At 41.6% G+C, this 24,802-nt stretch overlaps 2 protein-coding genes across 2 annotated transcripts; both read right to left on the reverse strand.

Annotated features, from left to right (window-relative positions):
• Positions 1–1,532: 1,532 nt before the first annotated feature.
• LOC143852364 (uncharacterized) lies at positions 1,533–2,093 on the reverse strand. The gene has a single exon (XM_077361747.1). It carries the CDS (start codon positions 2,091–2,093, stop codon positions 1,533–1,535), a length of 561 nt encoding a protein of 186 aa, XP_077217862.1.
• A 19,745-nt stretch (positions 2,094–21,838) lies between these two features.
• On the reverse strand, positions 21,839–22,630 carry LOC143852365 (putative inactive poly [ADP-ribose] polymerase SRO1). Its single transcript, XM_077361748.1, has one exon. It carries the CDS (start codon positions 22,628–22,630, stop codon positions 21,839–21,841), a length of 792 nt encoding a protein of 263 aa, XP_077217863.1.
• Between the last annotated feature and the right edge of the window lie 2,172 nt (positions 22,631–24,802).

Raw genomic sequence — 24,802 nt, forward strand, 5'->3', positions numbered from 1 at the left:
GAGTGGCTGGCTTTTCCGCCTGCGTTTTCCCCTTTTTGTTGCCTTTGAGACTGCATGCGGCAATTCTCTAATGGTTTGCTTGTGGCGGGGGCTTTTGTAGGTTCAAAGTTACGCCAGGAAGATGCTGCAGTACATGGTTGAGGATGAGTCCGAGATCGGTGCTTTCGAGGACCGAGTTCGCAAGCTGAGCGATGACCTGGAGAAGGCCCAAGCCGAAAAGGCGGCGCTTGACGACACCGTTTCTCAACTCCGGGGGGAACTCCAGTTGGCCGAGGATGGGAGGAACCGTGCGAAAATAACTTAGTGGTGACCCGACAAACTTTCACTGAGGAGCTGGTGAAAGCGCGGGAGGAATGACGAGATTCCGAGGAGTTTTTTAAGGCCGCAGTCTCGTTCAACGTGGATATTGAGATAGATGCTTTCGTCGAGTGCCGGCGGCGCATTCGCGAGGTTGATCCTTCCTTCCCTCTTGAGCAGTTGGTGCATGAGGCCGAGGAAGCCATCTCGGAGGACCTTTCGCCGGGACCAGTGGATACCACGAGACCGGTTGAGGATCCGGCGGTTGCCCCGGATGCTTCTCTTGTTATTGAGACTTCTGAGGGGGGTCGGTGAGGCTCAGATGCCTTGGGATTTTTGGCTTCTTTTTATTTTTCTATTGACGTGCTGGGTCTGTAATGGCTATTTGAACTCTTTTTTTTCTTTTTTCTTTTTTTATACAATGCGCCGTGGGCCATTTGAGCTTTTCGGTATTTTTCTTCACCGCGGGTTATTAAATTCTAATTTGGTTGGCGAGAATACTTCTAGTGTGCCCCTGTAGGGCGTCTTGTTCGTGGAAGGACCATCTTCCCCTCGAAGGACCATTCTAATTTTAAAAAGGGGAGGTCTTTTTTTCATGGGGAGCGTTTTAGGGTATTTTCGGGGGGATCAGCCTAGATGCTACCTCTGTCCCACTCCCTGTCTTTTTTCGGCCCTTTATTCATCATAGGCCGGAAAGTGGAGATGCAAATGGCTCGGGTAGAAACGCTATTCCATTAATTTATGAAGGGGAAAACATGGCTTTGCTTCTGGAAATAACAAAAAGAAAACAAACAAAACATCCGTCATAACTTAAAAGAAAACACAGACCTTACCCTTCCTTTTTACTGGTAAAACTCTCGGAGGTTATCCATGCTCCAACTTCGAGGGACAGGGGCCCCGTCGAGGTGCTCTAGTTGGTAGGCCCCAGGGCGGAGCGCTCGAACGACCCTGTAGGGTCCTTCCCATTTTGGTGCGAGTTTCCCGGTGTTTCGCAGGTCGGATTTACGTTTAACCTGTGAACGGCCAATTTCTTGGGTATCCCGGGCATGTCCTGAGTCGACCACGCGAACACGTCTTTGTTGGCTCTGAGGAAACTGATCATTTGGTCTCGTAAGGTGCCTTTCAGCAGGGAACTAATCCGGACTTGTTTCTCTAGTTGATCTTGGGCTATGGGGATGGAGTCTAGTTCCTCAACGGGCTTTCCTCTGATCGTGCGGGCCCGCTCCCGGGGGTCTTCACTCCCGATCGTGAAGTTTTCGGCCGGCGTTGCTTCCTCTTAGGCTTGCCGCGCAGCATTGGCGTGCTATCATCTGCTGCCCCCGAACTTCTCCTATCCCGGTTTGAGTGGGGAACTTCATTTTGAGGTGGCGGGTGGAGACTACCGCTCCCAAGTCTCTCAGAGCGGGGCGCCCTATGATGGCACTGTAGGTGAAAGGTATGCCTACGACCATGAAGGTGGTCAAGATAGTCTTTTGGAGGGGGTACGTCCCAAAGGTTACGGGTAAGTCGATTTTGCCATTGACCCGTACCGACGCCCCGGAGAACCCGTAGACGGAGTACTCCGCGGGTCCTAGTCTCCCTTCGCCAAGTTTCATTTTTTCAAAGGTTCCGAGGTGTAGCACATTGACGGAGCTCCCCGTGTCAACCAGAATTTTTCCTATGTCGAAGTTGGCGACGACTAGCCTGACGACTAGTGCGTCATCGTGTGGAACTTGTAGTCCGTTGAGGTCTTCGGAGGAGAAAGTGATGAGCTGATCCTCATGGGGAGGATCCGTCCGGGCCTTTTTGGAGGGCATTTCTAGGGAGAACACCCGCTCCGCTTACGCTCGTCGACCAGCGGCTGTTGGTCCTCCTGCCGCGGGTCCGCCTGCGATGATGTTGATTTTTTCGATAATGGTAGGCGGCTATTCGCGGGCCTGCAGCCGTTCAGGGGGCTCTTCTTTCTTGGGGCGCTAGTGGAGACGTGTGTCGTGCCTGCTGCGGGATCGGTGTCTGCTCCGGGAGCGATGCCTGCTCGGGGATCGGCGTCGGCTAGTGGATCGGCGTCGGCTACTGGACTGGCGCCTGCTACGTGATTGACGCCTGCTTCTGGGTTCGTTGGCGGGGTGATGGGCCTCATGCGAGTTTTCAACAGGGCTCCTAAGATATTGATTTAGATGCCCTTCCTCGGCCAGTTTTTCTAACTAGAGCCGGAGGTGGAAACAATGGTCGGTTTCGTGGCCATGGTCCCTGTGGAAATCGCAGAACTTTCTTGTGGACCGCTTCTTCGGGTCCGTGGCCATTCTCTTGGGGGGGTCAGGAGACCCTGATCTCTGATAGCAAGCAGGACATGGGAGAGGGGAACCTTCAGGGGGGCGCTTCCTAGTCTTTCGAAGACGGGGACGGGGTTCCGGCTCGCTTGTCTTTCCTCGGCCCGTGGCCTCATGGCCCTTTGGCCGTCGTTGCTTTTTCTTTCATCGGGGCCGGGCCGGCTTCGCTCTCGTGCGCAGGCTTCTTCTGCTCGTACAAATTTGTCAGCCTTGGATTCGAGCTCCTGCAGGTCCCGTGGTGGCTTGAGGGTAAGATGCAGTTTGAGATTCGGGTCGGTGGTGGCATGCTTCAGTGTTGCGACCGCTATTTGGACGTCGATGTTGGAAAGTTGGGCTAGCTCGGCGTTTAACTTCAACATGAAGTCTCTTAGGGTCTCGTTTCTTCCTTGTCGGAGGGCTAAGAGGGCATCTGCTGGATCGTGGCGGAGGCGGTTGTTGGCGAATCTTGCGCTGAACTTCTTTCCGAATTCGTGGAAGGATGTGATGGAGTCGGGCTCCAATCCATGTACCAGTCGTTAGCGGTCTTTCTTAACAGGGAGGCAAAGGCTCTGCACATAAATCCATCCGACCGGCCCCAGAGCGTCATTACCCTTTTGAAAGTTTGGAGGAACTCAAGAGGGTCTGTGCTCCCATCGTACAGATCGAAATGGGAGAGGTCTATTCCTGCTTCCACTGGGGTCTTTAAGACCTCCGAGGTGAACGGGGATGCCGTTTCTCTCTCCCATTCGTCGAGGATGTCGTGGGCGTAAGGCTTTTTCATTTCCAGTTTTACTTCTCGGATTTGCCTCTGCAGGTCGGCTAGCGGGTTCAGTCCGGCGCCGAGGTTGCTACCTCCTCTGTCCGGGCTGGGGGTGGTTCTTGGAAGCGACCCGTCCGGACAGGGGGAGCGCGGCTTAGAGTAGCTTGCTTCCCGTCGTTTCGCTGGTGCCCCCTAGCTGTGGGAGGCAAAGGGCTGTTTGCCGATGGGGATGAAGGTCCCTCGGATGTTCCTCGTCACCTTCGTCATAGGCTTCCGTCTGGTCATGTGTTGCCAGGGGCCTCCCCGGGGCCGGAGGTTCCGGTGGAACAAACGTTGGAGTAGCTCTTGGCAGAGTTCGTTAAACATTTCCATGGTTGGGGCCATTTGCGGTGTGCTGGAGGAGGGCTGGTGTCGGCCCGAGAGCGGCGAGTTTGGCTCCCGGGAAGTTGAGGCGTGGGTTTGCGCGTGTTGGGCCTGGCTCCTGGTCATTACCCCTATTTCTTGCTGTTGGGTATGGTTTCTCATCGCGTTAAGGCGTTCAATACTCGACGAGTCCCACGGATGGCGCCAATATGATGGCGTCGGAATCCGGGTCTGCGATGGCGCGGTCAGTAGAGAGCCTCCGCGGGGTCTGCAATCACAAACAAAGGGGGTCAGGGGGGTCCTGGACGACCACTTCGACACCCAAGTCAGATTATTAGACCAATCAATATAAAGAACAATGAGAAGAGGAGAGGGTTCGATCAGGTTTACCAAGGCCAAGGCACATTATTTTCTTGGTGTGTGGGTAGATGGGTCGGAGGGGACTAACAGGGAGAGTGGGATTAAGTTCCCGGCCTCCTTTGCTGTTGCCTTGCCTTTTTCTTTTTTGGTTGTCTTGTGGGAGATCCAAAAGAGTCCTCCTCCCTTCTTCCCTTCTCCCTTTTTTAAGGGGTGGCGTGCGGACCTTTTCATCATTATGGAGAGAAAACCTTCCTTGGCGGGATTGGGCCGTTCCCCTGTTTTGACGACGGGGGTGGTTTTGCTGGATAATCCCTTCTATAATTTGTGATGATGAGGTTTGGACGGCGAGAAGGTGACACGTGTCGCAATCGCATGGTCTTGTCGTTTATCAGCACATTTCCTCATGATGGTTTAGGCTTCATTAGTGCATGAACGACATGTGGTGAGATTTGGGAGTAGTGCCGTATTTATGTCCCATCACTAATATTCCATGGAAAAAATTTCATGGCGGCCAAACATGGCCTAAAATGACAAGTATCAATGAAAATCATGTTGGCATCATACTGCTTGAGTGGGAGGTCTCGAATTTCCAGTTGAAGAAGATGCCGATGTAGATTTTCTCCTCAGCAGTTCTAGCACATTCAAGCAATGAAAAACATGTTTAGCTTTCTTGAACAAATGATTGGAACATTCAGAAATGGTAGAAAGTAGAGGTGAAACTTGGGTTGTGCCCAACCTCAATGGGCCCAACGGGTTTTAAACTGATTTTTGCTCACGTTGGGTTGGCCTTCCGTCAAGTCGGGTTGGGTTAGAATTAGATCAGTAAGCCAACCCGCTTTAATTACGGGTTGAGTTAGGTTGTAGGCATTGGGCATCCGAACCTGAACACGATCTCATCCTCCTAATTTTATTGCAATTATACTGCGACCCATCCGAGAGTGAACCCAAATCCAATATTCATTTTTTTTGTATTTCTTTTATGTTTTGTCCCAGAGCCTACTTGAACTCAACCCAACCCGATTTGGACAGTTGGGTTAGCTGGTTGGGTTAGGGCTGACGGATTTATAGGGGGGGGAGGGTTAGTGTTGACCATCTCAACCTAAGTTTTGATAAATTCTAATATTTCACTAAATCTTGGATTCATTACAAAGAGCTCAAAGAGTGTTTATATAAAACACTCATGCGATAAACATAGAAAGAGATACTGATAAGAACGGAAAGAGATAAACATAATCTAATCTAATTACCTATTAAAATCAGTATGCCTAAACTATGCCTAATCAATCTAAGATCTTGAGAGATGTGATTTTATTCCCTAACAAGTTTCAGGTTAGGTCCATTTAGGGTTTATAGAAGATAAAGTACAAGAAATAGAAGATAAGATTACATGAGATATAGATAGAGTTTAGAAATCCAGTGTTGAGTACTTTATTCTATAAGGGTAGGTAATGGTACCTGCGGTTGAACTAGGGTTGGCCTTAACCCTACCCAACCCGGCCAAGGTTGCGCTCCTAGCAGAAAGTAATATTTTAAGGTAGAATTTGTTAAAATATAAAAGATTATATAATGCCTTCTCCAACAGCTTATGCTTTTGGGGTAATTGGTTGTTGGACATGGTATCAGGGCAAAGGGCAATTGCCCTGGGTTCAAAACTCCTTGGTATTAAAAATCCACACGTAATAGCCAACCCAAAAGAGGCGCAGTGTGCCACCTATAGGCCAACCCAAAAAAGATGGGTCACACGTGAGGGGGACTGTTAGTATAAAAGTTTAAATAACACCAACTCCAACGGCCAAAGCTTTTGGAGTAATTAGTTTTTTGACAGAATTTGTTCAGAAAATCTACCTTGAGACAGTTTTGATACTGTGAAGCTCACAACATATCTAGGGAGAATGTGGGTTCTCATGTTGGTCTTCCAGACAAGGCATCAACGCTATTGTCGAAGCTTGCACTGCTGGGTCCAAATTGATCGGAACCTTCTGAGATTTGCTCCATATACCCCATAATAACATTGCAGAGAACCAAATGAAATTCGTCGTCAATGTCTGGTTCTGACTGAGATGCACTACAAAACAATTATAGATTATGTCTTTAGCTGAACAATTAGACATAAAACACAATGCTTTTATCTATTTGCAAGTATTTTGGTGTATTCATGTAAGATTATATAATTGGACAATTACAAAGTTTTGAATCTTTCTATGTTTGAATTGGCATAAAACAGTAGGAAAATTATGCAAAATTTCATTTACAAAAGATCAAATATTAAAGTAAACGGACTTTATAACACTAATGAAGTCAGAAAAAAGATTTTTAAACATAGAAAAAGGGGAATTTTAAGAGAAATACAAAACTAAATACAATTACTATTGATTGCTACCATAATTTGCAACTATGTGTGTAAAGCTTCAACACGGATACTAAGTGTCTGACAAGGCAAACCCCAAAAATCTAGAAATGTTGAGACACCCATGCACACACATACATATAAAACTATTGATTACTACCATAATTTGCAACAATATAAATACGGTATTCGTTTAACCAACTAATAAATCTTAGGATTAGTCAACTATAATCTAAAATAAATGTGAGATAAACAAATAACAACAAATTCATCAATTCAATATAGTTCTCCTTAGTCACTTATGTGCAGTGAGAAAGGGAAACCAATAGGATACATTGAATATAATATTTGAATGAGAGTTTGTTTAGGGTTTTATGTTTACGGGAAGGGATATAACAACAAATATTAGTTAAAGAGGAGCTAAAAGAAGAGAATATAATAAAAGAAGAGTTCATAGTAACAGAGGCAACATATTCAATAATAAACTAGAATGCCACAATTGACATAGTACAAAAACTTGTTGACACACCCACGTTAAGTCTGAACCTTATAGGAACACATTTAAAGTGTTAAAAGGAGTGTCGACAAGTGTGGACACAAGTGTCGTGTCGAACATGTGTGGACATGTGTGTCAAGAATAAATTCAAAGTGTAGGCTAAATCATAGAAAAAACCAATATATATAAGTTGAAAATTTGGAAGATATTATGCGATATGTAAACCTTTTTTATCTCATCATATTGAACTTCCTTTAAAATAGGAATCATGCCACCACAACGAGAAAAACACCATATAGTAATGGAAAACTAACTCTTGATATCATTCCACCGTTAAAAACACATTATGGAGACGATTAAAAAAAAATCCGTTGCTAATAGCATACCATTGGTGATGGCTTTTTGTCATCCGATGCCAAAACAAAATTTATATTATAAATTATATTTTCTATTTTCTATTTAGCAATAAAGTTTATCCGTCCCCATTTCGTAATAATTTGCGACAGATTTCGAAACATCAAATACATCATTGAATGTATTTAGGGCACGTTTGGATCTATCGAAAAGGAAATTTTGTAAAATAAAACTATCTTGGAAGCTTCTTTATCAATTTTTTTCTACTTTTTTAATTCTATGGTTTTGGTTGCAACTGTTGAAGTATAAAAGAATAAAAACTCCTTCTCCAACAGCTTAAGCTTTTGGAAAACTAGTTGTTTGACATGGTATAAGTGCAAAGGTCCTGAGTTCTTTTTTTTGAAATGGCAATAATTATATATAGCAAAATAAGGAGGCCGAGATGTACCACCTATATCTACAATAGGAGGCAAGAAAGAAACAGGAACGAAGAAAAAACAAAATACAGAGAAAACCCCTTTTCAGGGAGGAAGGTGGTCGAACCACAGAATAGAACCACCGGAGACACCACGCTTAGCTAGCGCATCCGCCTTATCATTTGCCGATCTTCTAACATGTTGAAAGCCGATAGCGGACCCCGCAGTTAAGTCCTCAATCTCATCAAAAATGGAAAGAAATCTCCACGGAGGAGCCACCCCACCTTTCAGCCAACGAATCACATTTAACGAATCTCCCTCAACAATGGTTTGATCCATCAACCTTCTATCAATATTCAAAATGCCAAAATGTGCCTCCCTCACTTCCGGATCTGAGGAATCAGACACACCAATAGAGCCGTAGTATGCCCACATAACATCCCCCTTATCATTGTGACAAACCCCTCCCACTCCTGCCGGACCCGGATTGCTGGAACTCGCACCATCGAAATTAACCTTATACATGTTTTGAGCAGCGGGCTTCCACCTATGCAAAATAAGATCTTTGCGCTCGACACTAAAGCACTCCTCCCGCCAACCTTCCCAAAGATCAAAAGCCGATACAAACCGAAAAGATGGGAGGCATCTCACCCAAGATATAACCAAGGTGATGATCTTCAAGTAAATCCAATGAAGATTCATGGCTTTCCCCTCAAAGACTCTAGAGTTCCTCTCCTTCCATATAGACCACCACGTAGCAAGTAAACAAAAATTCCACAAGGTTTTTCCTTTTTCCTTCCAAGGAACCCCTCCCCATTGGTGCAATAGCGACGGAATAGATTTTGAAAAAACCCAACAAATCCCAAATCTCATGAAGATGAATTGCCATATGAGCCTAGTGAACGAACAATGCATAAACAAGTGATCCACAGATTCCCATCATGCAGACATAGTGGGCAATGATCAATAAGCCACATACCACGGTTTCTCAGAAAATTAATAGTTTGTATTCTATCACGACAAACCGCCCAACCAAAGATACAAACTTTAGGTGGGCAATGAAATTTCCATACCTTTGCCGAATATGAAGGGTTAGAAATGGGCATAATACTTTTATAGAAAGATTTAACCGAGAAAGTCCCAGAAGATTCCTCAATCCAAAGCCTTTTATCCTCCCCATTCCTTTTAATGTAACAACCCTCAAGAAGGGCCCGCAGGCTAGAGACCAAATCCACCTCCCACTCAAAAAATGATCTTCTAAACCCAGGGTTCCACACAAGAACACACTCATTCCATTCAAAGCAATCGCTAACAAAGGCCTCCCTATTTGAAGCCATATTGAATAATCTCGGAAATCGACACTTAAAGGACACATCCCCACACCACACATCCTGCCAGAAAGATATTCTATCACCCCTATACACTCTAAATCTAACCTTTAACTTGAAAAGAGAAGATATTTTTAGAATGTCTCTCCAAACCGACAACCCTTTTTTTGCAAACAAGTCCAAGGATTCCCATCTCCCCATATCACATCCATACTTACTTCTAATGACCTTGACCCACCAACGATCATGCTCATCCCCAAATCTCCATAACCATTCACCCAAGAGCGCATGATTAAAATCTATAATTCTCCTGATACCCAAACCACCCAACTTGATAGGGCCACAAACCTCCTCCCATTTGACCAAAGCAATTCCTCTCTTATCCTCATTCCCACCCCACAAAAATCTCCTATGGATCTGTTCAATCCTAAGGGAGACACTAACAGGGCATTTAAATTAAGACATGAAGTATATAGGTATATTGGACAATACCGCCTTAACCAGCACAAGCCTACCACCACGAGAAACAAGATTCCTTTTCCATGAACCTAATCTTCTCTCGATCCTCTCAACTATAGGAACCCACATATCTTTATTCGGTCTACCAACCCCTAACGGAAGGCCCAAATATGAGGAAGGCAACGCGTCCAGCTGACATCCCAGAATCACAGCAATTTCCAGAGCCCTCTCCTCAGGAATATTCAAAGCAAAAATTTTAGACTTGTGGAAATTAGATTTTTGGCCTGAAATGAGCTCATAGCATCTCAAAATGGCTTTTAAGTTTCTCACTTGCCCAATCTCCGGCTCACAAAATAATAATGTATCATCAGCAAATTGCAAGTGGGAGACCTCCACCTCCTCCGAGCCGATCCTGAATCCTCTAAAAAGATCAAGGCCGCTTCCCTTCGCCAGTAACCTACTAAGGATTTCCGCCACAATGATAAACAAGAAAGGGGATAAAGGATCCCCTTGTCTAAGCCCTCTAGACGACTTGAAAAAACCCTTTGGAGATCCATTAATGAGAATAGAAAACCAAGCAGATGACACACAACTCTTCATCCACGAACGCCATAGACATTCGAATCCCATACGCTGAAGAGAGTAATCCAGACATCCCCAATCCACTCTATCATAAGCTTTCTCCATGTCCAACTTACACATGATGCCTTGCTTACGAAGTTTGCGATATGAGTCAATAGCCTCATTTGCAATCAAGGAGCAATCTAAAATTTGTCTTTTTTCTACGAAAGCACATTGATAATCCGATATGATTGATGGAAGTACCCTTTTTAAGTGATCCGCTAAAACTTTAGCCAAAACCTTATAAAGGCATCCCACAAGACTGATAGGCCTAAACTTCGATATCCTACTAGCACCTTCCACCTTAGGAATTAGAGTAATGAAAGTAGCCCCCGAACCTCTATCCAACTCCATACCTTGATGGAACTCATGAAAAAACACCACTAGGTCACCCTTGACATATTCCCAACAAGATTGAAAAAATGCCAAGCAAAAGCCATCCGGCCCGGGAGCCTTATCTCTACTCAAAGAGAAAACAGCCCTCTCAATCTCGTCGACCTCAAACGGATCCTCCAATTTCCTACTCTGATCACATTTTAAATAATTAAAATCCACCCCCTCCAGAATAGGCTTCAATATACCATCTGATGTATATAAGGCATTATAAAAGCTCAATATAACACTCGAAATATCTTCCTTTCCGGAAACCACCGCCCTGTCCACCATCAATGAGACAATCTTATTACCCCTTCTTCTAGCACTAGCCATAGCATGAAAGTAAGCTGTATTTTTATCACCTTCCTTCAGCCACTTGACCCTCTACTTTTGCCTCTAGGATATCTCTTCATGTAGAAGAATACTTTTATGTTCTTCTCGAAAACGCCCCAATTCCTCCCTAGAAACAATGTTCCCCAATCCCTCTTCCTCTAAATCTCCTAGATCTACAATCCTACTTTCCAACCAATTCTTTCTGCAAGAGTCAGACCCTCTTTTTTCCTTAATCCATTCCTTCAACATATTCTTAACAAATCTAAATTTTCTCCCTATTCTAACGTCTGCAGGCCCCTCAAAATTTTCAGAGGCCCACCATTTTCCCATCCTCTCTTCCATATTCGGATCCTGGAGCCATGCAATCTCAAATCGAAAAGGTGGGGGGCCCCAAGATTCTAACCTCGGATCCAGGAGAATAGGACAGTGATCTGAAACCGAATGAACCAGGGATTTTTGTATCACCTCAGGAGTCAAGCACATCCACAGCGGACATACAAGGAAGCGGTCAATCCTACTATGACTCTCCCCTCTATTCCACGTGAACTGAGCCCTAGATAATGGAAGATTGATTAACTCATGCTTAGAAATGAAATCAGCGAACAAGACCATATTTCTATTAGACCTCGTGCAAGCCACCCTTTCACACGCAAATCTAATTTCATTAAAGTCTCCACCTAAACACCAAGGATGGGACCATTGCGCCCTAATCCCATCTAACTCCCCCCATAACAACCTTTTCTCCACCCTTTGAGAAGGCCCATAGACCCCAGAGAAAACAACCCTCACCGTGTCTTCCACCCTTTCCAGAACAACAGACAAGGAGAACCTACCCTTCCATTCCTCGACCACATTCCAATAAGACTCCTCCCAAGCAACCAAAATCCCCCCAGAAAGGCCAATTGAACCCACAAAAGAAAAGCTCCACTGACCTGTGAGACCAATACTCTGAACAGTAACCTTATCAATAACCTCTAATTTGGTTTCTTGTAGACATACAAGACTCGGTTTACATCTTTTAACCATTTCCTTCACTTGAGCTCTCTTCGCCAAAGAACCCAATCCATTTACATTCCATGATAACGTTTTCATAAGGAAACAATTTTCACGTACTTTCTCCCCTTTCTCCCTGACTTGACACTACTCAATGGAGAACTCTTCTTACCTCCCTCACTCTTCTTATCCCCATAGTTAACACCCGATTTCAATCTAGCCAACTCTCGGAGTGACTTCTTCGAAGATTCACTCCTGTGAGACTCGTTAACCTCTCCCCCAACCATATCCCTTAATTCAATCGACCGAATCATACCACGAAACTTCGGTAATGGTCTGAGGTATCTTAACCCCCCCTTCCCACTAACATCTATCACCTTATCCACTGCCCTCTCCAGTAGCTCCATGTTACCCTCAGACCCCTCAACCCCCTCTATCTCCTCAGGACTATTGGAATTTTCCCGGCCCAACAAAGCCCTCTTATCAAGATGCCCATAACAAGAAGGAATAGGAGAGGATAGCAAGCAATGGTTTGGGACATCCATACCCAAAGACTCACTGATTTCGTCCTCTAGATAGAAACCCATTTCTGTGCCCTGCATATTTGGATAAGAAAAAGACACCTCATTGCCACGAAATGAAAACGAAGAGTTGATACCTTTGGGGGAGTTGAAGCCAAGACTACAACCATCGCATTCCAGTTGTGATTGATTGACTTGAAATATCTTCATTAACCCACCAATACCTGGTAAGATAGGATCTTCTACGGCACTTGTGGTGCTTTTCTCTCCCGCTCGGTCTAGGCTGAACTGTACAGAGTGCTCTGAGTTACCCAAACCATCATTAATTCTCCGGAAAACCAATTCCGAAGGGATAAGCCTCCGAGAGTATTCCTCACACCCTCCCCTCAAATCAGTGTTAGAATCTTCCCTACGACTCACCGATGTTCTCCTTAATTCAATCTTCCCTACGACTCACTTGAATAGACACTATCCACTGCTCTTGAATCAGCCCTCCATTCTTCCAGGCTAATTTCATTGCCAGCAACACCATGCAAATCTGCCCCAAAGTTTATGATCCCTTGATCTGGTGACATGTCAATCAAGGGCGGGCCATCTGCAATGTTGCAAAATTTCCTAGCAATTGGCATTTGTCTTAAAGGTGTAACAGGCCCACAACCTCTCCCTGAGTTGTTCTATACCAGCCCAATAATATTCTCCACCAGCAGGTTCAAATGTCCTCTAAGCCCATTAATATGTCCACTGATTTGATCATCTGGCAAGCCCACCAACCTATGCCCATTTATATGATCATCTGGCAAGCCCACCAACCTAGCGTCAATTAAGTCAGCCCCCTACCTCTGTCAACACCAGACGTCTGACCTTCCAGAAACTCCTGCGCACTCCCTTCCATTCTTTCCTCACCACAAATTTGAGAAATTTGATTTTCAAATTCTGCACTATCGTGCGCCCCCTTGCTATCGTGTGCCCCCCCCCGCTATCGTTCACCACCCTATTCTTTCCAGCCCAATCCATGCTAACCTGCTCCTCCAGCCTCCAAGACTCTTCCTCCCCACTACCGGACTGGTTTTCCGAACATCCATCAACACCAAACCCATCCTCATCATCATCCGAGCTGAATTGATTGGAATATGTCTTCCCCCCATCCACCCTTTTGTGCGCCGACTCCATTTCGCATTTCACCCACATCGTTGCTCCGTCGATGCCTACCGGAAAAGCCACCACGACTGGGCAACCAGAGCTTGTGGCAATCCGAACTTTGGCCCACTGATATCCTCTAGCAGCTTTGCAGGAATCATCCATCTCAATTACCCTACCAATCCTCTTCCCGATGTTTCTGAAATTTTCCACACACCAAGCTTGAGGTGGAATTCCAGAAATGAACCACCACTCCACCCTTGTCAGATTCTCAAACTTCTTCGACCAAGAGCTCAATTCAACAAAAGGCGAATTTCTAGCAACAAACCAGGCTATCTTCGATTTCTCAAGAGCAGATTCTGCCTTTAAAACTATCATAACTTCCATTTCATCTATTTTGTAAACTTTAACAGCCCCTTCTGCAACTTTCCTTTCAAACAACCAAGCTTCCAAAGCCTGAACATTGCCAGACCATCCTTCCCCGATTTTGCCCCACAAACTGCGTTCTGTTCCTTTCAAAGAGACCAATGGAAGAACCGCTCCATTGTTCGGCTCGCCAAAGACAATATTCAAAGGAGTTTTCCTACTGCCAAACTCAGGCTTATCAAACCCTTCCATGCTCCCACTACTTGATGCATTCAATGCATTGGTCTTTGGTTTTGGCGGACTCGTATCGACATTGCAGTCATACGACGACCAGATCTTCCCGCATTGCCAACATTCAACCCTTCTCTTGAAATTGTGGAACCCACACTTGCAGCACTTCCAGTCTCCCCTTAGCTGTTCCACTCTCTTCTTTCCTATTCTATCTCTTCTCTTATCCCTGCGATTCTTCTGCTTCGCCCAAGGAACCACCATTCTCTTCTCCCTGCGATTCTACTGCTTAACCTTCTTCCCTCTCAAAATCTCAATAAGAAATTTTACCGGTAGCAATTCTTGCCTACATACCCCCTTTTTTCCTCCACAGCAAGATAGCCTAGGAGTAAGAGAGAATCTGCCCAAAAGAAAAAATCTGAGTTTTGAATGACGTGGATTTGATTCAATCTGGTCGGAGGGAAGCCGTCGGAGGGAAGCGCCCAAACCTGACCAGACGAGTGGGGTTTGGAGGCGAAAATGAGGAGAACAATGAAACCCTAGATTTTCTCACCATTTCACCTCCGCAGCTCTGTTTTGGGAAACATAAGAAACCCAAGAATCACTCCCATAATCAGTGTAAACAGATTAAAACCGCCCAAACCTGACCAGACGAATGGGGTTTGGAGGCGAGAATGAGGAAAACCCTAGATTTTCTAAACCCCGCTCAAATTTTTGGTCATGATTCTTGAGTGGTTTGGACCTAAATCGAGCAAAGAGTGACGGCGAAGTGTGGTGGCGATGATCCAACTCCTCCTCGCCTCAATCAGTTCTTCAAGGAGCATCTAAGATTGATTACTGGATCCAAACTCGTGGATCCTCATCTTTCTTCTCTTTGCATAAACTTGTCTCTCCCTCTACTCCTCCTCGAATTTTTTCCTCTTGTTTGCTGCCCAAAAACCCAAAAATATCGAGAGATGGTGGTCGGAGAGGTGGTGGCCGGGGGTTGACGGGCGGCAGTGGTCGGCGATGGCAGAGGAAAATATCTACGCCCCTCGTTTTCACTTATTGATTCCTTTGTATAAATGGTCAACCAAAAATCCACAAGCAATGGTCAACCAAAAAAGTGGGGCCACATGTGCCATGTGTACGCCAACCCAAAGAAAGTGGGGTCACACGTGAGGGGGAGTGTTAAAGTATAAAAGAATAAAAAGTGCCTTTCCAACAGCTTAAGGTTTTGGAGTAACTGGTTGTTTGATAGCAACCCCACTCTCTTTCTCTCTCGCAGGATACTAAGGTTTGCCGAAAAACCCCTGCAGTTTGTCACCTCGATCTCCGGTAGTCCTCTTCTGTCAAAATCCTTCCATCAAGCACCGGTTCCAAGAATGTTTTCAGATCCTTGTGGGAACAACCTAGGCGTCACTCTCTCCGACCTACAAAACTTTAAAATACTTTTATGAGACCCATTAATATCGTCTGCTCCATTAATGTTGTTCATCTCTCTCCATGTTCATCCCTATCTAAACCATGTTTTTGCCAACATCACAACCACTCAAGCAAGGGGAATGGAGAGGATAAAGAGGGAAAATATAGAGAAAAGAGGAAATCATAGGAAATATGAATGGAGTTCTGATGTTTAATCCATAAGGAGGTGACAAAGGGAAAATCATACACATTTTGGGGAGAAAGCTGATTTTCAATCCAAAATTTGAAACGAAAGGGAGAAAGGGATAGAAAAGGGGAAAGACGAATTCAAACACATTTTTGGGGAGAAAGGTGGTGAATTGAGTGTATATTTTCGAAAGGATCTTGACAGCTAGCGTATATGTCCTCTACATTTACTGAAAGACTGGTATGATAATGATGAAAATCTATTGCAATCGCTCTGAGGAAGACAAAAATGGAGGGAGAAAGGAGTGAAGAAAGGATATTAACATGATAAATAAGAATGTGTTAGGTGAAGTGGATTAAGCCTAAGAAGGAGTTCAAATTGAGCATGGATGGTACCTTCAAATTCAATCCCGGTTTATTACGTGAAGGACGAATTATAAGAAACCATAAATTATAAGATTTTATTTGATTTTTCTCACATGTATTATAATGACAATAACTTGCAAGCATAGACTAGAAGTATGTTAGATGGGCTGAGGTACTGTAAAGTATTTTGCCTATCTAACATTTGGTTTGAAGCAGACAGTAAAACTTTGATTGATATTTTAAAATCTTCGTTAAAATTCTTAAGCAAATCTTGGACTGTGCATTTTCAAGAGAAATATTTTCCCAAACATGCCCTTAGGCCTGTTTGGATTGCAGGAATTGTGTGGAAAAGTTTGGAAAGGAAAATATTTCTAAAGTTTCTTATTTGTTTTATACATGAAAAGATATAACTTGAACCAATCCTATTCAATTTTTACATAGAGGGGCTTTGTATTTATAATAATAGCCGTCTAAATTAACAATAATCACATTATTTCGCTCTAAATCGTGAAAAGAAAAAAAGTTAAGAGAAAAATTTCTGTCAAAAATGATTTTCTTGCAATCCAAACAGGGTCATTAGGACGCCATATATTGTTGTGAATATTTGTTCATTGTAGTGTATATAGCGACGATTTTTTGTCTTTTGGCGAAGGATTTTGTCCGTCGCCATGTGCGCATTTCTTATAGTGGGCAAGATTTATGTATTTTCATTCGATGGTCCGATCCAATTCTTTTATATCTAATAGGCTTCATTATGGATGATGGACCATCTCTCAAGGAATCTCCCACACTAGACGATCCTAACCCTCTATTATAGAATGAGAAGAATGCCAAAAAATGGATCGTTATGGAGAAATAATAATGAATACTTAAACATTTCCAATCACATTAAATTTAACCTACCATTAAAATAGGAATCATGCCATGGCTGCATGTATTAGTATCTAAAGAATGATATGAATGGGAAGTGGGATCCGCCATCGTTTTCACGCGAACAAACACACCCCCTACACACAGCTAGGAGCACCCCTTCCTGCATATCCATACGACATGGTCCAAACCATTCATCTAGGCTTTACTATGAATGGGCCATGCCTCAAAATGGCAACGATTTGGATGGTTGCGATTAACTGCAATCTCCATGTGATCGAAAGAACGGGCGAGATCGGGTCTCCAAATATCCTGAAATCTTTGCAATGATATGGAATAAAATTGGGTGGTTGAGATCAATTTCGATTGAAAGAATGGACGAGATGATGCCTCCAAATCTCCTAGAATCTTGTAAAAGATTTTTCAAATATTTTGAATGTAAAAATCGAGAAACGCGGTTTTCAGGAGATTTTGAAGTCCGATTTCGATAATTCTTTCGCCATTAAAATCGTTGATTTTTTAATCTTTCATTTAAGCCCAATGTTGCCATAGAAATATTATTTTCAGAATTTTTGACCAATGCGAGCCGTCAGTTTTTAACAGCGAATCGTTTTTCCAACCGTTGATCAAATTGACGATTCGATTAATCCAACCAACTTAATCAATTTTTGATGAATGATCCTAACCTTTGAAATATGAATTTTGACAACAATTAAAGTACTGAAAGCACTGTTGTTGATAATTTGGTTAAATTATTTCGACGGCTCTCGTTCACCCACATTGATCCGTGATTTTTCACTGGGTTTTTGCTCAATTAAGTGACACAATGTTTAATCTGAATTTGAGATTAACCTTGATCGATCCTATTTTGACTAAATGATCACAAATTCTTAGTAAGGAAAGACACCCACATTGATCTAACGATTTACGGAAATCGGGTCTCGGAATGGAATCAGGTCCCGGGCTGTGAAGTGACCCTAGCTTATTTTGTCCCGATTAATGATCCGTAAAGTCAGATCGAGATATTAATGACCTAAAACATATAAATCCATGATAGAGGGGCTCTCACATGGATTTAACACACTAAATTCACCAATCAGGGTATTTTTTAATTTTTCGGATCTAATCATCTCACCAGGTACATCTCTTTATCATTTCGGTTTTCAGAAAATTTGAGGATGCATACTTTACCAATAAAATTCCACGGATCAATATATTAGGTTATTGTTGGTTAAAGTGTAGCAAAATGAGGGTGTCTACACTTGGTATTAAAAATCCACACGTAATAGCCAACCCAAAAGAGGCGCAGTGTGCCACCAATAGGCCAACCCAAAAAAGATGGGTCACACGTGAGGGGGACTGTTAGTATAAAAGTTTAAATAACACCAACTCCAACGGCCAAAGCTTTTGGAGTAATTAGTTTTTTGACAGAATTTGTTCAGAAAATCTACCTTGAGACAGTTTTGATACTGTGAAGCTCACAACATATCTAGGGAGAATGTGGGTTCTCATGTTGGTCTTCCAGACAAGGCATCAACGCTATTGTCGAAGCTTGCACTGTTGGGTCCAAATTGATCGGAACCTTCTGAGATTTGCTCCATATATCCCATAATAACATTGCAGAGAACCAAATGAAATTCGTTGTCAATGTCTGGTTCTGACTAAGATGCACTACAAAACAATTATAGATTATGTCTTTAGCTGAACAATTAGACATAAAACACAATGCTTTTATCTATTTGCAAGTATTTTGGTGTATTCATGTAAGATTATATAATTGGACAATTACAAAGTTTTGAATCTTTCTGTGTTTGAATTGGCATAAAACAGTAGGAAAATTATGCAAAATTTCATTTGCAACAGATCAAATATTAAAGTAAAAGGACTTTATAACACTAATGAAGTCAGAAAAAAAGATTTTTAAACATAGAAAAAGGGGAATTTTAAGAGAAATACAAACCTAAATACAATTACTATTGATTGCTACCATAATTTGCAACTATGTGTGTAAAGCTTCAACACGGATACTAAGTGTCTGACAAGGCAAACCCCAAAAATCTAGAAATTGTGACACACCCATGCACACACATACATATAAAACTATTGATTACTACCATAATTTGCAACAATATAAATACGGTATTCGTTTAACCAACTAATAAATCTTAGGATTAGTCAACTATAATCTAAAATAAATGTGAGATAAACAAATAACAACAAATTCATCAATTCAATATAGTTCTCCTCAGTCACTTATGTGCAGTGAGAAAGGGAGACCAATAGGATACATTGAATATAATATTTGAATGAGAGTTTGTTTAGGGTTTTATGTTTACGGGAAGGGATATAACAACAAATATTAGTTAAAGAGGAGCTAAAAGAAGAGAATATAATAAAAGAAGAGTTCATAGTAAAAGAGGCAATATATTCAATAATAAACTAGAATGCCACAATTGACATAGTACAAAAACTTGTTGACAGACCCACGTTAAGTCTGAACCTTATAGGAACACATTTAAAGTGTTAAAATGAGTGTCGACAAGTGTGGACACAAGTGTCGTGTCGAACATGTGTGGACATGTGTGTCAAGAATAAATTCAAAGTGTAGGCTAAATCATAGAAAAAACCAATATATATAAGTTGAAAATTTGGAAGATATTATGCGATATGTAAACCTTTTTTATCTCATCATATTGAACTTCCTTTAAAATAGGAATCATGCCACCACAACGAGAAAAACACAATATAGTAATGGAAAACTAACTGTTGATATCATTCCGCCGTTAAAAACACATTATGGAGACGGTTAAAAAAAATCCGTTGCGAATAGCATACCATTGGTGATGGCTTTTTGTCATCCGATGCCAAAACAAAATTTATATTATATATTATATTTTCTATTTTCTATTTAGCAACAGAGTTTATCCGTCCCCATTTCGTAATAATTTGCGACAGATCTCGAAACATCAAATACATCATTGAATGTATTTAGGGCACGTTTGGATCTATCGAAAAGGAAATTTTGTAAAATAAAACTTTCTTGGAAGCTTCTTTATCAATTTTTTTTCTACTTTTTTAATTCTATGGTTTTGGTTGCAACTGTTGAAGTATAAAAGAAAAAAATGCCTTCTCCAACAGCTTAAGCTTTTGGAAAACTAGTTGTTTGACATGGTATAAGTGCAAAGGTCCTGAGTTCAAGCCTCCTTGTTGTAAAAAATCCACAAGCAATGGTCAACCAAAAAAGTGGGGCCACAAGTGCCATGTGTAGGCCAACCCAAAGAAAGTGGGGTCACATGTGAGGGTGAGTATTAAAGTATAAAACAATAAAAAATGCCTTTCCAACAGCTTAAGGTTTTGGAGTAACTGGTTGTTTGATAGCAACCCCACTCTCTTTCTCTCTCGCAGGATAGTAAGGTTTGCCGAAAAACCCCTGCAGTTTGTCACCTCGATCTCCGGTAGTCCTCTCTAGTCAAAATCCTTCCATCAAGCACCGGTTCCAAGAATGTTTTCAGATCCTTGTGGGAACAACCTAGGCGTCACTCTCTCCGACCTACTAAACTTTAAAATCCTTTTATGAGACCCATTAATATCGTCTGCTCCATTAATGTTGTTCATCTCTCTCCATATTCATCCCTATCTAAACCATGTTTTTGCCAACATCACAACCGCTCAAGCAAGGGGAATGGAGAGGATAAAGAGGGAAAATATAGAGAAAAGAGGAAATCATAGGAAATATGAATGGAGTACTGATGTTTAATCCATAAGGAGGTGACAAAGGGAAAATCATACACATTTTGGGGAGAAAGCTGATTTTCAATCCAAAATTTGAAACGAAAGGGAGAAAGGAGATAGAAAAGGGGAAAGACGAATTCAAACACATTTTTGGGGAGAAAGGTGATGAATTGAGTGTATATTTTCGAAAGGATCTTGACAGCTAGAGTATATGTCCTCTGCATTTACTGAAAGACTGGTATGAGAATGATGAAAATCTGTTGCAATCGCTCTGAGGAAGACGAAAATGGAGGGAGAAAGGAGTGAAGAAAGGATATTAACATGATAAATAAGAATGTGTTAGGTGAAGTGGATTAAGCCTAAGAAGGAGTTCAAATTGAGCATGGATGGTACCTTCAAATTCAATCCCGGTTTATTACGTGAAGGACGAATTATAAGAAACCATAAATTATAAGATTTTATTTGATTTTTCTCACATGTATTATAATGACAATAACTTGCAAGCATAGACTAGAAGTATGTTAGATGGGCTGAGGTACTGTAAAGTATTTTGCCTATCTAACATTTGGTTTGAAGCAGACAGTAAAACTTTGATTGATATTTTAAAATCTTCGTTAAAATTCTTAAGCAAATCTTGGAATGTGCATTTTCAAGAGAAATATTTTCCCAAACATGCCCTTAGGCCTGTTTGGATTGCAGGAATTGTGTGGAAAAGTTTGGAAAGGAAAATATTTCTAAAGTTTCTTATTTGTTTTATACATGAAAAGATATAACTTGAACCAATCCTATTCAATTTTTACATAGAGGGGCTTTGTATTTATAATAATAATAATGAATATTTAAACATTTCCAATCACATTAATTTGAACTTACCATTAAAATATGAATCATGCCATGGCTGCATGTATTAGTATCTAAAGAATGATATGAATGGGAAGTGGGATCCGCCATTGTTTTCGTGGTCCAAACCGTTCATCTAGGCTTTACTATGAATGGGCCTTGCCTCAGAAAATCGATGGTTTCAATAGAAATTGATCTATTCGATGGTCAAGACGTTTGGGCCCAGCATCTGAATAGTTTGGATCAGCAAAATTAAAAATCTGAAAATGATATATTCACCCCCTTTTCTACCCTGGGCCACACTTTCGAGCGTAAAAAAGTGTTGGTGGTCCCGGGAAGAAAGTGGGGAGAATATGTCACTTCCCCAAAGAAAGCTTCCTAATAAAATTAGGGTTTGGTTACCTTGCAACATGAGAATAGTCTTCATGATATAGATAGGCTCCAACTTTGGAAGAGGACCCATCATGCAATCTTCCATATTCCAGCTCTCCAAAACCGTGCAAAATAAAATTCTCGACAGCTTGTGGCGATCCACCATACCATCCATAAGCAACATTGGCATCCCCACGAAGTAACTCAGTCAACCTCATATATCTCCGAAATTCCTGTAACCTTTCTACCCTCTTGGCCCCCTTATACAAGCAGCAATGGATAGCGCTCACCTTCGCCTTTTTATCCATTTCCCTCACCCCCTTCATAAATATATTCTTAATCTTCTTATAATCTACACTCTCCTCATTCAGCTTCATTCCTATTAAGTTGAAATCTAGCTTTACTATAAACGCAACATCAACGGCTGGGATTACATCCTCTTCTTCTTGGGAGATACGAACCCGTCTATTGGAAGTTGGGGGCTGAGTTTCTCCTTTTTCTTCTGCAATTGGTTGATGAACACTACAGGGGAAGAAACATTTCCCGGAAACATCGATCCAAGCGATGGATCGTTCTGATCCAGAAGTCAAATCAGTTTGTAGCATACGAAGGAAATCTATGAGGTAACGATGGCTTTGGATTTCCAAAATGGTGGAAGGAAATCCTGAAACAAAAGCCATCTTGAGTACTTGGAAGTTATCGTATGGGTAATCAGACCATTCTGAGTGTGAGTAGAACATGATTCGCGCTGGAGTGGCGCTTTTTTCAAAACGGTCTTTATTCTGAAATAGCGGAGAAAGAGAACTACTTGGCTGCATTTTTTCAGAGAGAGAGAGAGAGAGAGAGAGAGAGAGAGAGAGAAATGAGGAAGAGGAGGAGGCGGAGGAGGGATGGCAATGATGATGATGACGACTTAGGGCCAGATAGCGGAAGCTTTGATACCAAGAGGGTTGTGAAAAAAATGAAAAGGGACGTGATGATGATGATGATGACGTAGGGCCGGATAGCGGAAGCTTTGATATCAAGAGGGTTGTGAAAAAATTGAAAAGGCACGTGCAAAGGGTGTTGGAAACAGACGGGACACAAGGTTAATGGGCTGTTGAAATCAAGAAAGGGAGTTTTCAATATGATGAGAATGAAAGAACTGTTAATGGGTTAAAGAACAACAAATAGGTTGGATTTTGAGGTGTTAAAAGAATCGGTAACAAGGATATAATTTGAAGGAGGAATTGGTTAGCAAAGAGGGGATTTCTTGGGTATTTAAATTATGGATGTTGAGTTGAAACAGAGGGGTTGATAATCGATGATAAACAAAGGGCCGGGGTGACCGTGGATCTTCGTTATATGGCGAGAGGATGAAGAAGAAGAAGAAGTTGCAGGGAGAGGAGAGATGAGAGGAGTTGAATGTGTTACTCTACGGCTTTTGGCTCCTCATGGCATAATACAGAGGCTTTTGGCTGCAATGTGATTATATAGATGAATAGATTTCCAGACTGCACTCCTATGTTACCTAACTTACCATTCTACCATTTTTTTTCTTGACGAAAAGTTGCCCTTGTTTCATTACTGAAATTTCCAAAATAGGCTCATTAAAAATAAGAATTTGACCACCATTTTGTTCATTTATTTTAAGCTAATTAATTAAAAATGAGTTATTTACCCAACCCAACCCAACCCCACCTCTCTCTCTCTCTCTCTCTCTCTCGCTAGGTGCTTCAATGAGTAATTTTCATGCTTCTATTTCAAATGAAGTTGTGGCCAAATCGGTAAGTGCTGCTAGGGCCAACACACCTTGCTAGAGTTTGCCATTAACTGAAAAATTTGAAAAAACAATTGTAAGTTTTTATGTGCTACATGAGAAAAAAGAAGTTCATGAATAATTCAAAACATTTCACATGTTTCATAATAATGCATCATAAAAAAAAACTCAAACTTTAATATATTCAAGAATGCTTCATTACGTTTGAAATTCTAATTTTTTCTGAACATTTTCCTCGCATATTTATTTCTTAATTTGAACTCTGTAACTATGCATACACCTAATAGCCTTGTATGTCGAGTAAGAGCCTAGTAAATTTGCCTGAAAACAAGATGTGTTACTTGTGCACGAATGTTGGGCGTCTAAGTCTAGCCTTGTTCGATGAATTATAAAGGGTCTCATGGTAATTTAGGCGACGTTTTTTTATTATTTTGAAATATCTCGGAATGATCAGATTAACTTTATGTTACTGTTTGTCATAATTTTAAAATTTTTGAACCCGATTCGAACGATCTTTGAACTTTCGATCTGAGGTTAATTTTTCTCCAAATAGGATTAGGCTACACGTCTGCGTCACCATTAAATATCAAGAGTAAATAGTTCACCCTTTTCTAAAACAAGTATAGTAAGATCAAAGATTAAAACAACAATGTATAGGATGTTATAATTGCCAAGGAGGATTATCGTTATTTAACGATCCTGGCAGTTAAAGATAAAAAAATGCAAATAGAAAAAAGAAATCAATTGAAAAAAAAAGATATAAACATCCAATAACATTTAATTTATCAAAATAGGTAAAATAATTGTTGTTATAATTTTTCAACATTCATATTGGGTTTTTACCATTATTAGCATAATACAAGATCTACCTTCTTGTGTTCTTTAGCTTCATGTTTTTGCGACCTTGTCGGTCTTGGGGCTCGCCCCTCCCCTTAATATAAATTTTGGCCATTTCAAAAAAAATTAAAAAATAGAATATCATTATCGTCGCCGCCGCCATCATCATTATTATTACTATTATTAGCAGTAGTAGTAGTATTACTTGATTGTTATGGGCACATCACTTTTCAAATTAAATCTCATTTTTGTCCAGCTAAAGTTTAATTGTAATTGGTATTGCCCCAGGATTTTAGTCCCATGTCGATTTTGAATAGCATTTTCCAAATGTTTAGACCTTATTTAAAGGGTTCAATTTGCACTCAAAAGAGATACTATCAAATTTCTCAAATAA

The sequence above is a fragment of the Tasmannia lanceolata genome, unplaced genomic scaffold (assembly GCF_043159265.1).
Source record: "Tasmannia lanceolata isolate RefF3 unplaced genomic scaffold, GAP_Taslan_0.1 ptg000019l, whole genome shotgun sequence".
NCBI lineage: Eukaryota > Viridiplantae > Streptophyta > Magnoliopsida > Canellales > Winteraceae > Tasmannia > Tasmannia lanceolata.